The sequence below is a fragment of the Sinocyclocheilus rhinocerous genome, unplaced genomic scaffold, assembly GCF_001515625.1.
Source record: "Sinocyclocheilus rhinocerous isolate Xijiao unplaced genomic scaffold, SAMN03320098_v1.1 scaffold3738, whole genome shotgun sequence".
Lineage (NCBI taxonomy): Eukaryota > Metazoa > Chordata > Actinopteri > Cypriniformes > Cyprinidae > Sinocyclocheilus > Sinocyclocheilus rhinocerous.
The window spans coordinates 123,185-138,869 of NW_015654497.1; the positions used below are offsets into that span (position 1 = coordinate 123,185).

Sequence of the window (15,685 nt, forward strand, 5' to 3'; positions counted from 1 at the left end):
AAAAAAAAAAAAAAATATATATATATATATTCAAAAATGTCAGTGTGATACAACTGTCTTGATAACATAATTAAAAAAAGGATCATTAAATTCATGAAATTATTCATAATAAAACCTTAAGTAGTTTGTATCATTTATTATTATTTATCATTAAAAAATAAAAAAAAAACATTAAAAACTTTACTGCTTATTAATGTCTGAAAAACTTTTGGCGGCCAAATCAATTAAGTGGTATAACCAACATGCAGAAACAGAAAAAAACAAAAAACAGATCCTAATGATGACTATTTGACATGATAATTTTATTGACAGTTCAGATTGTAAAAGTGATGGGAATTCCAGCTCTTTTTAGGGATCCGGATCATTTGGCTCAGCTCAGCAAAAAGAACTGGCTCTTTCGGCTCCCAAATGGCTCTTTATTTAGTACCCGCTCTGGCTTTTATAATTCAGTCAAATTTCTCAATGTTTTGACCTATGTCTGGTATGTGTGCACAAATATAATTAAACTATTCAATGTAATTAAACTAAACTATTAAAAAAAATACAAATTTAAAACAATAAAATGCCACATAATATTCAATTTTGTTAATTCACACTATAATTCAGATTTTCACGATTCAAATTCAAATTGTTTTGTCATATTTCTGGTTCCATAAACCTTTCCAAAATACCATAATTTTACATTATTTTTTGGCATAAAAACCAAAAACGTAATTTATGTAAGAACATAAAACTGAGCGCTTGATCTGGGAAACATCTGTAGAAACATCTGATAAATGTCTTAGAAAAAGCAGATTTACATACATTCTAAATCATAAACATCTTCAAACATCTATTTAACATCTGATAGGAAACGTCTTAGAGACATATTGCAGATGAGCTAAAAAATACAAATCTAAAAAATCTAAAAAATACATCTTGCAGATGTAAATGCAGACATTAAAGGGGTCATATGACGTTGCTAAAAAGAACATTATTTTGTGTATTTGGTGTAATGAAATGTGTTTATGCGGTTTAAGGTTTAAAAAAACACATTATTTTCCACATACTGTACATTATTGTTTCTCCTCTATGCCCCGCCTTTCTGAAACGCCTTTCGATTTTTACAAAGCTCATCGGTCTGAAAAAGCGAGGTGTGCTCTGATTGGCCAGCTATCCAATGCGTTGTGATTGGCCGAATACCTCAAGCGTGAGACGGAAATGTTACGCCCCTCACATACCGTGTCCGGCCGGAGCGACGAGACATAAGGATACCTCAAGCGTGTGACGGAAATATTACAAAGCAAAGGTTCTACAAAGCATGTGCAAACTTGTGATCGCAACTGTATAATATATATATATATATATATATATATATATATATCAAGGTAAAATAAATATTTCTATATTTCAAGGTTTAAATTATATTTCTAATTAAATAAAAAACTAATAACTATGTAATTAAATTTAAAAAAATGTTTTTATTAAAATTAAACTGTAATTTAAAAGCTTAAAGCTTTTATTTAAAAGGGTATAAAAAAATTTCATAACCATACGAAACCTACATGAATACAAAGAGTACATATTTGTACAAAATTAATCCATTAAATTGATAGTCCTAGTAGAATCACTATGGACTTTCGGCACAGATCTGCGACTCCTCACCTGAGAGAAGTTTCTGGCCCTCATCTTCACCTCCTTCTCTATCAGCTGCTGTCTATGTATCGTCTCCTCCTGCAGTCTCTTCTCCGCCTCCTCTCTTCTTCTTCTCTCCTCCTCTAGCATGAGTTTACGGGTCTGAGTCTCTCGTTCCTGCAGCCAAAAGAGGGCAGATGTTATTAGACAACGCTGGGAGGCAAAAAAGCTGAATATGGTTACTGTATTGATTGTATACTGATATTATGACTTACTCTGGACTCTATGAGTCGAGCTTTCTCCAGTTGTGCCTCTTTCAACATCTTCTCCATCTCCTCAATCTTCAACGCATCCATACCACTGGCACTGTGAAACACATAAAACTTCAGTCAAAGTCATTTACTATATGTTTTTGAACCAAGACAGACAGCAAACATTTAAATACTCAATCGAAAGTTGCGCAACCGTTCAGTGATTTTACCCCTCGGTGATCTATTTGGTGAATGATGGAATGGAGACCAGTAGCGGTGAGACCGGTGGATTACGAAACATTTCGTCATATATGAAAATAAAACTGGATTGCACATACAGTACAAGCATGAAAATCTGCCGTGAAACATGAAATGAAGCACATGTGGACTATAAACATAGAAAAAGTAAATGAGTAATGGATTCCTCTAGAGAAGAGTCCCAGACTAGCTTGAAGCTTTATAAAGACAAGAGTAAACAAACTGTATGAGAACATTTCAAGTAAATAAATTCTCTCCTGAGAGAGAAACAGCTGAAGGCCATCTGTTTACAAAGCTGTCATGCTCCAGTCCAGCTCCACTGCTCCACCGCTTCACTGTACTTTACAGGCTTTTGTTTACAACATCTTCACACATTCCCCATGATTACGCTTGTAACTGAAGACAACATGTCAGTGTCAACTAGGTTGTGTGTCCCATTCAGAACTGAAATGAGAATGTCTTTGAAATTCAATTCCTGAATCCAGATTTGAATTTAAGAATATTTGAATCTAAAGTGAAATGGAATGACATTCAAATAAATTCATATTATGGCTGTGAGTGTAGTTTTTAATAATACACTTCTGTTCAAATGTTTGGGGTTAGTGATATATTTTTACTTTTTAAGAAATTAATACTTTTATTTAGCAAGGATGCATTAAATTCATTAAAAGTGACATTTATACTTATTTAGACATTTATAATGTTACAAAATATTTCTTTTTCAAATAAACACTGTTTATTTGACTTTCTATTTATCAAAGAATCCTTAAAAAAATCTATCATGGTTTCCACAACTGTTTTTAATATTGATAATAAAAATGTTTCTTGAGCAGCAAATCAGCATATTAGAATGATTTCTGAAGGATCATGTGACACTGAAGACTGGAGTAACGGCTGCTGAAAATTCAGCTTTGCATCACAGGAATAAAATATATTAAAATAGAAAACACTTATTTTAAATTGTAATAATATTTCACATTATTACTGTTTTTACTGTGCATTTGAACACATGAATGCAGCCTTTATGAGCATAACTGTATTTTTCATTAAAACAAAATCTGACCATCATGAGCATAAGAAACTTCTTTCAAAAACATTTTTAAATCTCTTAAACGCAAACTTTTGAACTGCAGAGTACACTTCATTTTTCAGTATGACTATGAGTTATTAAACATACGTATATTACATTAAGCAATTCCAGAAAATTACGTCAATAATTAATATTAATTTTAATAATCAATAAATGAAAATGTAGATAAATTTTCTATATATGCATATACATACTATTTCATTATGTTTAGTAACTGAACTTTCATTTTGTGAACTCTGATGCACTTTATCCCCAACATTTCCCAGAATGCTCTAATTTACCCCAAAGTCTTTAAAATGGAGACAAACAATACAAAGCAGGCTTACCGTATATATAAATTATTAATTTTTTTGTGTGTAGAAGAAAATCTGTTATGTGACTGTACTGACATTCTTTGAATTACAATTAAGTGCATTTCTCTTCCTGTCATTCCAAATCAAATTCCACTCCAACATGCTCTGCAGCGTGACCAATTCAATTCAAATCTACACTCATGAACTGAATTCTGAATTTCACTCAGCCCTGGTGTCACGTGCTGGTATTTGCACCTCATTAATTTCCACAACCTATAATTCCTTTCTCCTTTCTCCTCCTCATCTGTTATTCATAAATGTCAAATTCTGATGAAAGTATAACAGGACACTTAACTGCCATATGTACGTATAGTTTACACAAGTACAATGGATTATTCGTATATGCAGAGAGAGGGATGGTGAAAAGCAGAGACAAAAAAAGTGGGCGCTCATTTATGACAGGAAGGGTGGATAAGCAAACAATAAAACTTCAGGCATGTGTTTATGGAAGACGCCTTTTCGACTGTTGACATTTTTGCAAGCCCAATTAGTCCTATGTGTGCTCTGACTGTCCCTGTTAAGTGGAAACTGAACAGACGACCATTTCAAGAGCCTGTTTTACCCAGCAACAACCTACAAGCTTAAAGACGTGACTTCACGCAGTCCGTTTAACCCAGAAACAACCTAATCTGTAGCCTCAAGCATCAAAGCCGTTCATTTGTTCTTTCCTTTTGTCAGGAAAGGGGGCGGGATGAAGCACGGCTGCTGCATTCTGATTCACAGAGTTACTACATGCATGTGAATTTATCTAAAATATACATTATTTTACACATTTTCACATGGACATGATATAATATAAATGTATAATAACAGACAGTATAACACATTATATTAATTTAAATATAAATTTTTTTATATAAATATGATTTCTTATATAAAATGACAATATATATTACAGATTTTTTTCAATGTTTTTGAAAGAAGTAGCACTATTATGAATTACCTTAGAATAAAAAAATAATAATAATTATAATATTTAACCAGACAATACATATAGTGTTACATTAAAATACAATTACAAATATTTTATATTTTACAGAACATCTGTCAGGGTCTGGCGTCTGGTGTTCTCCCTCTCACCACCAGAGGTCGCCATTTCCCATCCTCCCGGACTCCTTTTCCGTTACCTTGACTCCACACACCTGTGCACACACTCACAAGAGTGGTGCACGACTGGCCCCGAGGTTGAAGAAAAGGGACTGTTGATCTGCGTTTGAGAGCCATGTAGCGCCTCCCACTGGCACTGAGCCTCTACTGCAGCTTTCTGCTTCAGCTCGGCCAAACGCCTCCGCTGCTCCTCAATCACTTGCTGGCCTGATGTAGATAAAAAGCATATATGAAAGTCAAATCCACAAATAGGATATGCAGTGAACTAAATGTGTTTCAAAACTGAACAAGCTAAGCATTTTATAGGTCAAATATAGCTGCCAAACCCTCTTTTAGACTACAAAGTGCTTTGAAACCCAAGTGGCTGCACATCCATTTAGGATGGCATAGTTTGGCCATAATTTGCTCCATCATGCTTCACACATACACATATAAATATGCAACGTATGTGCGCTGAATAAACAGCCCAAGCAATACCTCTAAATCAAGATTCCTTTGTACGCTACCAGTCAAAACTCCACTACTCATTCTTTATTATATTTTTGAAAAGTATTGGAATTATGTTAACGTTAATAAAATTAAAAATTAAAATTAATTAAAAAACTAATGAAACTGATTAAACTAATTAAATATTTATGCTCTCTGCGATTTTAGATAACCACAATAAAATTTAAAATAAAATAAAATAAAATATTCCCAGTGATTTGGGAATTATGTAGAAGTCATAAAAAGTTTACATATTAAAAATGAAAATTAAATATAAAAAAACGAATTAAACTGATCTTATATTAGAGATAAAATAAAATATTCCCCATGATTTGGGAATTATGTAGAAGTCACAAAACGTTTACATATTAAAAATGAAAATTAAATATAAGTTAGGTACAATTAGGTATGATTTATATTTGCATAGAAAGTCATTTCAAAATATAATTCAAAAAATAATAATAAAATGCTCCCTGTGATTTGGGAATTTTATAGTAACCACAAAAATGTTAACAAATTAAAAATTAAAATCAAATGATTTAAAACTACAAGGTACAATTTATATTTGCATAAAAAGTCATTTCAAGCCTTTAAGTAATAAGCCTTCATAAGGTCATAAGGTTTTGAGATCGCCACAAACAAATTCAGGTATGTATAGCTTTTGACTGGTAGTGCAGCTAAAGTGCTTTAAATATTTGAAACTACAAGATTATCACTGATATCATGATTCAATTCATGCACAGCTATGCCATCAGTGGAAAAAAACTGGGTAAAAGAACATTTGGACACAGGCAAGACCGTTCCAATGGGGGTGGATGTGCACAAAATGTTGAGTTAGAATTAATGAGGATGCTGATTACGATGAAGGGCAGTCCAATGCTACTTAGAGCTCGCTCTACCTGTGGGACTGTCCATACTGGAGGATGACTCAAACATGGAGGTCAAGAATTCTGTTTGAGGGCAAGGGACAACAAAAGATGATTGATGATCAAAAGTTAAAAGACAACTAAGGAAGACGCCCAAAGAAGAAACTGGCATCCCATGGTCACTATGAATATGGAAAATAAAACTGATGTGGAAATTTAAAAAAAAAAGTAAAAGAGTAAATAATTACATTTTTGGTTGAGCAACTCCTTGAAGTTTGATGGTCATAAATGGCTGATGAGCCATCAAACATTAGTTTAAAAAATGTTGATCTTACAACCAGCTCTGAAATGTCAGCTGTCAAGCTGCTGTGTTTCTCATTACCTTTCTGCTGAAGAGCCAGCTGTCTTTTGGTCTCAATGTCCTGCAGGGTGGCTGCCAGGTTGCGTGGGAGACTCCCGGTGCTGTTGGCTACCATCAGAGGACTCTGGGTAAATAAAACAAACTATTATTTCCACCAGCATATTTAACAATAAAGGAGGGAGATAAATTACTACATTAAATGATGCAGGAGATTCTGATAACTGCACTATTTACACTGGCAGGGCTGTAAAAGAGAGAATTTACCCTGGCACGATGCTAACATAGTCTCAATGCAGTATTTACCCTGGCAGGAGTGTTGCGTCCCAGTGTAGCCGTAGTGTATGTGGGGGACAGACCAGCGCTGATTTTAGGTCTCAGTGATGATTGGCTTGCATCACTGTCCAGTCGAGAGCGGTACACCTGCAGGTCAGAATTGATTCATTGTGAGTCGAAGTATTGCTTTTCATTTTACTACTGTAAAACGGAGTTATAAACATAGTAACTCTAAGATTTAAAGTTGTAGTTCAACACAAAATTCAGTTCCCCTTCAGGAAATCACGCTCTGTCTGGACGCTTAGGGAACGCCTCTGCGTGACCACGTTCTGAAGCATGTGTGGAATCAGTCAAATGGAATGGCGAGACGTCATAGGCTGGATGACGTAGCGACCATGAAGCTTAAAAGCATGTGCGGTGGAAACAGTGTCAGCTTCTGTTTCTTCAGTAAGCACTCTGTGTGCACAACTTGTGTTGTGCCAGTGGGCTGACTGTCCGCTTTGTGAGCGGCTATCGTTACATACGTTCCGCTCCGCTCCCGCCGGGTGCTCTTCGAGGAGGGCACTTTGGTGAAAGTTCCTCGTGGCTTGGGTCCCCTTCTGCCAACTCAGAGCGGCGGCTGCGGTCATGGGGATCGCAAATGGATCTGGTGGAGGGGTTGGAGATGGGCTTGTCCCTTTCTTTACCCTCACCCACCAGATCTAGTGCTCTTTCTCAGGGATCGGAAGCACGCTCAGCAGTTTCTTCCCCCCGGGGAGAGAGCTCGATGCTCCACCTGTCTTCCTGAAGAGGTTGATGTGGTGGGCGTCGACAAGGATGAGACTGCAGACTCGCCACCCCAGTCCATCCAGTACGAGGAGCTGCTGGATGTAAGGATTTGGGCGGTGGCCAAGCTTAACATCAATTGGCCCGCCAAGAAAAAGGATGAGCATCCTAAGAGCAAGTTGGACAAATGCTGGGGCCTTCGGTTTTTCCCTGATCTTCACACCGAGGTTTCTAGATCGTGGGGTAAACCTTTTTCAGCCTGCATCTTCAGCCATGCAGTGATAAATTATTCTAAAATCGTGGGGCAGAGGGAGCACGGCTATGGGGTGATGTCTCGAGTAGAGCAGACACTTGCGAGCTATCTGTCTATCTGTCTTAGGACATCTTTGGCTTTGGTGGGTAAAGCGTATATGGCGGCAGGTCAGGCTTGGGCTTGTCTGCACACCATGGCAGTGTTGCAGGCTTGCCAAGCCGTCCTGCTCAAGTACCTTTGATGAGGGTGAGGAGGTGAAGGTCGATGGCATTAAAGAACTGCGTCGGGCCGCAGACTTGTCTCTCCAGGCTACCAAAGAGACAGCTACACCCATTGGTCGGTCTATGGCAGCCTTGGTGGCTATGGAGAGGCATCTGTGGCTGAACCTGTCCGAGATTAAGGACAAGGACAGGTTCTTCCTGCTGGATGCCCCACTTCCACCTACTGCCCTGTTCGGCGGCGCAGATAATTCTGCCGTCAACAGGTTTCAGGAGGCCAAGAAGCAGGCGGTTCCTTTCCAGCGGTTCCTTCTTCGCCGCTCTCATGTCCTTGGGGCTGCTGGGTGGGAGCAGCCTGCACACCTGGTCATTTGCTTCAGGGCACCGAGTTGACTGTTTAAAGTACACCAGAGGTCTCGAGAGACTGATTCCCTTAGTAGACCATTTGGCAGCATGGAAACTTGCCAAACATGTCTCAATGGGTCCTGCTGACTGTAGAAAGAAGCTACAGAATCCAATTTGGTTCTCATTCGCTTCAGTTCAATAGGGCCATTCCCACTCTGGAGATGTTGGCCATGTTTCATGCACTGAAACACTTTTTCCCAGACCTAAGAGGCCATCATGTGCTTGTTCGCACAGACAACGCATCGGTGGTCTCTTACATCAACTACCAGGGAGGTCTGCGTTCGTGTCCCCTATAGAGGCTGGTGCGTCAGATCCTTTTGTGGGCCAAGGGAAAACTCCTCTACTTGAGAGCAGGTTACATCCCTGGGCACCTCAATCAGGGAGCAGACATCCTGTCGAGGCAGGGGCCGAGGCCTGGGGAATGAATTCTGCACCCCGAGGTGGTGAAGCAGATATGGAGGGTGTTCGTACAGGCCCAAGTGTACTTGTTTGCATCTCAAGAGACACTGTCCTCTCCGGTTCTACCTCACACATCCAGCTTCTCTGGGACTGGATGATATGGTACAAACGTGGCCGAGGCCGCAACTGTATGCTTTCCCCCCGATTGCTCTGTCTGGTCCTGGGAGTTCTGGAGAGAGTGCGCCGGGATGGGGTTCGTCTGCTATTAGTAGCCCCATTCTGGCCGGGCCGAGCATGGTTCTCGGACCTGGTGCCCCTTCTCGACGGCTCTCCTTGGGAGATTCCCATCAAGAGGGACCTCCTCTCTCAGGCAGGGGGGCTCCATCCTTCGCCCCTGCCCAGAGTTATGGAAACTGTGAGTGTGGCCCCTGAGGGGGCACAGCTCATAGCTTCCAGTCTATCAACTGAGGTTGTTGAGACCATATTCCAGTCCAGAGCTCCCTCCACGAGGACACTGAACTCCTTGAAGTGGAACCTTTTTACTTCTTGGTGCGGCAACCGTCAGCTGGACCCAGTCAACTGCACGGTTGGTTCAGTGCTGGAGTTCCTGCAGGAACGGTTTACCGCAGGGTTAGCCCCCTCCACCCTCAAGGTGTATGTGGCAGCCATAGCTGCTTACCACACCCTATGGGTGGTAAGTCATTGGGGAGAAACACGCTGGTCCATCCTTAAGTTTGTCAGGTTTTACAACCTCAACATTGGAGCCACTCCTGGCTCCTCTGTTCTCTCGTCCTAGCTGTGTAGTGTTCCACACTAGGCAGGGATTTGTCAGCATGGCGGAGTGGGTATTCTCTATCCCAAAGCATCCAGACGCAGCGTGAGTTCCTGAAGGGGAACATTTCTAGGTTACGTATGTAACCATGGTTCCCCAAGGGAATGAGATGCTGCATCTCATTGCCATATTTCCTGCATCTCTGCAAACACTTCCTTCACTAATCAGAAGCTGACCCTGTTTCCACCGCACGTGCCTTTAAGCTTCCTGGTCACTGCGTCATCCTGCCTATGACATCTTGCCATTCCACTGGACTGATTTCACACGTGCTTCAGAGCGTGGTCACACAGAGGCATGCCCGAAGCGTCCAGACACAGCATCTTGTTCCCTCGGGGGAATGATGGTTACATACGTAACCTAGAGACGTTTTCATTTACTCAATGAAAATCTGAAGGTGAGCATGAGCAAATATGATTTGAAAGCTACAGTGGACGGGAATATGTTCAGTGAGGAAAGCCATCAAATGGTTTAGGTATGACTTATAGCACACAGTTTCGAATAAATTAAGTGAACTTTAGTGAACTGCATCTTTAAAATTTGTTTTTAATTATATCAACATTGTTAAAATGTTAAACAGGACACACTGCTTTATACTTAGAGATTAATGTCCCATACATTTTTGTAATTGTGATAATAATCAGGGATTAAAGCAAAAAAAAAAAATCCTGAGCCTGAACTTTTTTCCGGGGGCGGGGGCAGCACATGCAAAGCATGCAATTACTGTGGCAACTTTAACATTTGAAAGGATACTATGGCAAAGTTATCGCTTTCTTTATTCAAACTGATTTTCTTTTTCAAAAACAGATGTTTTTAGCAGGTACGAGCTGTAATGGCGCAGCTCTATTCTGGAAAAGGGGGCGGGGAGCAGCAGCTCATTTGCATTTAAAGAGACAGGCCCGAAAAACAGCATGTTTTTGCTTCCATTCAAAATAGGCATTTTCAAAATGATATAATAAATGATCTGTGGAGTATTTTGAGCTGAAACTTCACAGACACATTCTGGGGACACCAGAGACTTATATTACATATTGTAAAAAGGGGCATACTATGTCTCCTTTAACAATTCTTTTGATTTATTACAAATTTTTTATTATTTTAAAAAGCAGCCTGCTTATATAATTTAACAAAAATGCATAAAATAAATTTGATATAAAATTTATATGAAAATGTAGCCATGTGCAGCAATATTGAAAATTGAGGATGCAACGCATTGTGATATTGAATTGAATCGAATCATTGACATGATAATCATAATTGAATCGAATCGTGAAACCAGTGAAGATTCACACCCCTATCATATATTAAATAATGTAAGACAATTTTTATGTATTTTCACATTTTTAAAGCTTGATAGCCTCTGGTCCCCTCCCACTCTCGTTTTAACGGAAAACAGCGGCTTGGACATTCTGCTCAACTTCTCCTTTTGTGTCCCATTTAAGAAACAAAGTCATTCCGCTTTGGAACAAAATGAGGATTAGTAATAGAGTAAACACTAACAGAATTTGTATTTTTTGGTGCACTATTCCTTTAACAAAAGGAATTTGCTATAGATGGTTCTCCACACAACAGTACAACAACAGAAGATTGAAACCTTGAGACCTTGAGCAAGAGTCAAGAGCCAAAAAAATAAAATATATATATATATATATATATATACTGTATATATATATATACGCAAAACACCCACAAAAACAAACTTACTTAGACACGTCAATATAAAAGAGTCCTATGAAGATGAAGTATGAAAATGTGGAAGAGCAGAATAGGGTAAAAGAGAGCTGAGCTTCTGGCTGTTACCTGCGCAGGCTTGCGTGATGAGAAAGCTTTAGCCGGGAGGGGAGGAGGAGGGCAGAGATGGTTTGCATCTCCAGCTGCCATTACCTCCTGGTACCAGCACTCTAAATCTAGAGCGGGCATCTGAAGCCTGCCCCAGTCCGACTGACACTTAACACACACAGCACATCCATAAGCACAGACAGCATGAGTGGGAGAGAGAGAGGTGGAACGGTGGAATGCCAGAGAGAGAAAGAGAAGAGTGTTAATGAGCAACTGAATGATTTGTTCAATGACTGAATGATACAGGTCGTTGATGATTCCCAGCCCTAACCAGGAATAAAACGAGAGAGAACACAGAGGAGGAGAGACACACCTCGAAGGAGAGAGAGAGGAAAGAGCCGTGAGGGGAAGGGAGGTAGGAGAAGGCGGAGTCTGCGAGAGAAGACTGAAGTAATTGGATGGGTGAGGTAGGGGAAGACTCCACCTTCGGCATCCCATAGATCTGGTTTAATTGGCCGACGGTCACATACTCCTGACATCCAGGAGTGACACGCGGACACAGGCAGAAGGGAAAAACAGGAAGTAGCAGTGCAGGAAAAAGAAGTTATAAAGTTAGCAACTAGAGCACATAATTAAGTAAAACAAAGCTATTCAGTTCCATCTATGCATAAACATCAGCCTTTATACTGTGTCCTAACTAGATGCAATGCGACAAGTTTCCAGCAGCAGGTTCTGTAATTTATCCGTCTACAGTTAAAGCGAAAACAGCCAATCAGAACATATTTGATGTTTAATATACAGTTATGTGGAGTAAGATTGTGACCCAATGAGACTTCTCGATAGGGAGGGCTATCTGCAACCAAATTAATAAAAAAATGCAGCTGGTTAGGACAAAAAAAAATTACATGTAAGATACTGCTTTATTGCATCAAGCTTAGAGTTTGATCAGGTACTGGGTCATTCTATAAAACAGGTGCCATTTGTGTTTATTTATGTATTAATTAATTAATTCATTCATTCATTCATTCATTCATTCATTCATCCATCTATTCATTCAATTTATTTATGCCGTTTTTATCTTTCCTACCTCTGTTTCCAACTCCTTAATGTATTATCAAATATACACATTTGATTGAAAACAAAATATATGAAAAGAAAAGCTACCTTTATTATTTACATGCATCTATCTACCTTGTAGTTTCATGACCTTCATGGCTGCCAAATTAAACTGTAAAACTGTCAACTGTTACCATAAACCTTTATTGTTTTAGAAAGCATAATTATATCCAAACAACGGTTTATTTCAGCATTATCTATATAGTATTATTTTTTTTAATTAATGTTTTAAATTAGCTTTTATTTTTATATGTTCAGTTTGAATTTTTAGTTCATTTTTAGTAATAGCTTTTTTTTAACGCTTTGGTCATTTTCATTACTTTTTAAAAATAAAAATAGAATTTCATTTTATTTCAGTTTTAGTTTTTATTTATTTCCAGTTAGTAATTCAGTGCTTTACCTTAAACTTATTTCAGTTAAGTTATCAAGGCAACATTTCTCATTTTCATTAATTTGTTTTTCGTCAAATATTTTGTAACAACGTTCGTAAATCGGGAAGGAGGCGGGAACCGGCGAACATTTAAACATAAAACTTTAATAAACAAATGAACGAACACAAAACGAAAGTAAAAGTGGCAACCCCTCACGAACGACTGCCGCATAAAACATAATAAAACAACAACATAAATAGTCCAGGCCTGGTCCTCTCTCATCCTTCCTCCGTGGGACTCGAGAGCGGTGAGTGGCGCAGGTGTCGCTCATTATCATTTACTCCACCGGCCTCTCTCCGTTCCCACGGCTCTCGGCCCCGCCCCACTTGTCACATATTTATATATTATTCAACTTTACTCAATTAACAAAAATGTTTTTAATAGTTTTAATTATGATAACTCTGATCTGAATTTTTTTAATCTGAACTTTAATTCGAATATAACATTCGCTGTATTTCACTTGAGATGCCATAATGCCGTTTATTAAATGAATAGTTCACCTATAAATGAAAATTTGCTGAAAATGTAATAACTCTCACTGCATCCAAAATGTAGAAGAGCATTATTATGGATTAATGACTGGTATTTTGGCCAATAGCATTGGTTAAAATTATGGATGCACCGATACGATACTGGTATCGGTATCGGGCCCGATACTGAGCTCCTGTACTCGTACTCGTTAAAATGCCCCGATACCAAACGCCGATACCACACAGCATGTGATAAGTGCCATATTCAGACACACAAGTTACTTAATGGTAGGGAGGGAGAGAGAAAGAGAGAGAGAGAGAGAGAGAGAGAGAGCACTTCTGTTGTGTGATCTTTGATGTTCACTCACTTAGCACACGCATCATTTGGATTAAAACTAAATCGTAAAAATAAGACCAATTTTAGGGGCATTCACTATAAACAATTTATTTTCTGGCGAAAGTGAATCTAGCAGCCTGTGTGAAATGCGCTAGGCTGTACTACTTGTCCCTCTATCAGTACAAATACGTGCACGCGTTGCGCGTCAGGAGACTACAGGCTGTCATTAAGGCTAAAAGTTGCCCGACTAAGTATAGATGGTTTTGTAAATACTGTCATACTAACAGCTGTCTGAATAATTTTTTGGTTGATTGTAATCTATTACATACCTTTCTATCAAAGTTATCTGACATTATTAAGCTGAATTTGTTCTGACACAGTTTAACTCTGAGTTCTTGTCATATTTTATTACCATTTTCTAAACTATAGCGAATAAACTGTGATAAGTGAGGAATGTTGAAGGTGTCTGAATAAATTTTGGTTTGACTGTATCTATTTGATAAATGAAGTTAACCAACTAACATTATACATACTCTTTTGGTTTCTGTACCCAATATTTAAAAAAATGTACAAATGTAATAAAAATATCGGTATCGGTACTCGGTATCAGCAAGTACCTAAAATAAAAGTATTGGTATCGGGCGAGTACTGGAAAAAGTGGTATCGGTGCATCCCTAGTTAAAATGTTCAAAGTTAAATGTTTAAGTTAAAATGCCTTAATGATGGTTAAAAACACCCAGCTTTTTACTTCAGAAGATAATTGATGGACTGGAGTAGTGTGGTTTATATGTGGATTACTGTGATGTTTTTATCAGCTGTTTGGACTCTCATTCTGACGGCACCCATTCACTGCAGAGGATCTATTGGTGAGCAAGTGATGTAATGCTAAATTTCTCCAAATCTGTTCTGATGAAGAAACAAACTCATCTACATCTTAGATGGCCTGAGGGTGAGTAAATGTTTAGCAAATTTTAATTTTCTCAACTATTCCTTTAACACTTAAACACATTCTTTGTCAGAATATTTATGATCAATTTCCTTATTAAACTGGAAAAGGCACCCATTTCCTAGCATGACCCGTAATACTATAATGCTTGGTTATGGTCCTGTATATGATGTAAAGCTAACAAATATCTACAGCACAAATATAAGTAGCACTATAGGTATGAAGAAAGGAAAATAAGTTTAAAAGAGAGAAGCAGAAAGAAGAGAGCAGCTATGATACCTCACGGGGGGCAGTTACAGCTGGGTCAAGGGCAAGCGAGAGGCCGTGTGAGGAAGCGTTGGTGAGCTGGATGTCATGGCAATCACTCCCATACATCTTATAAACATCCGACAGCTTCAAGTACTCCTGAGAGACGTTACCAGTCAATCAATTCACACAGGACAGAAGTTCAGCTGTCAGTTTACTCACATCCAAACCCAATGAGAGCAGTTCTGTCATATTCATGCCTCCATCTAACTCTTTATATGAATTCAAATTACAAGTTACTCAAGCAGTGTATCCCAAATCGCGTACTTATGCACTGTTCTATGCCATTTTGTAGTATAAATAGTGCGAGTAGTGTGTTCACACTGAACATTCCAAAAAGAAAATGTGCACTTTAAATACCCGGATGATGCACTTAAATAACCGAAAAATAAACTAAGTGTGGAATGTCGGAAACTTCATGCACTCAACTGTCACGGCTTTAATTATGTAGCAAAGGGGGAGAGGCTATCAGACTCCAATTATGAATGACAAAACAACCTTATATAATTAATACACTACATGGTTGAGTACAGTGCATAAGTACATAGTGTATAAGTGCATAGTGTATAGTGCGGCATTTGGGACGCAGCTATAATTTCAAGTAGTCCAACTACAGTCAAATTACTTTTGAAAAAGTAGCTACTCTGCAAACACTTAACAAAAAGTAAATACTCTTAGCAATATTTATTTAGTTTCATAACAATAAAATATACCAAATAAAATCAAATATATATATAAATTAATTTTAATAATTAATCATACATATATATAT

The 15,685-nt window shown here is 38.3% G+C and overlaps 1 protein-coding gene across 1 annotated transcript in view; it reads right to left on the bottom strand.

The window, feature by feature from the left end:
* LOC107717178 (pleckstrin homology-like domain family B member 1) overlaps nucleotides 1–15,685 on the bottom strand; it is an 83,151-nt gene that overhangs the window by 7,645 nt on the left and 59,821 nt on the right. The window contains exons 15-22 of the mRNA XM_016523855.1: nucleotides 14,887–15,012; nucleotides 11,681–11,839; nucleotides 11,329–11,475; nucleotides 6,690–6,806; nucleotides 6,408–6,510; nucleotides 4,709–4,880; nucleotides 1,890–1,980; nucleotides 1,645–1,791 (exon numbers count right to left, since the gene is read on the bottom strand). Of these exons, the coding sequence (XP_016379341.1) occupies nucleotides 1,645–1,791; nucleotides 1,890–1,980; nucleotides 4,709–4,880; nucleotides 6,408–6,510; nucleotides 6,690–6,806; nucleotides 11,329–11,475; nucleotides 11,681–11,839; nucleotides 14,887–15,012 (1,062 nt within the window). The remainder of the gene's footprint in view (nucleotides 1–1,644; nucleotides 1,792–1,889; nucleotides 1,981–4,708; nucleotides 4,881–6,407; nucleotides 6,511–6,689; nucleotides 6,807–11,328; nucleotides 11,476–11,680; nucleotides 11,840–14,886; nucleotides 15,013–15,685) is intronic.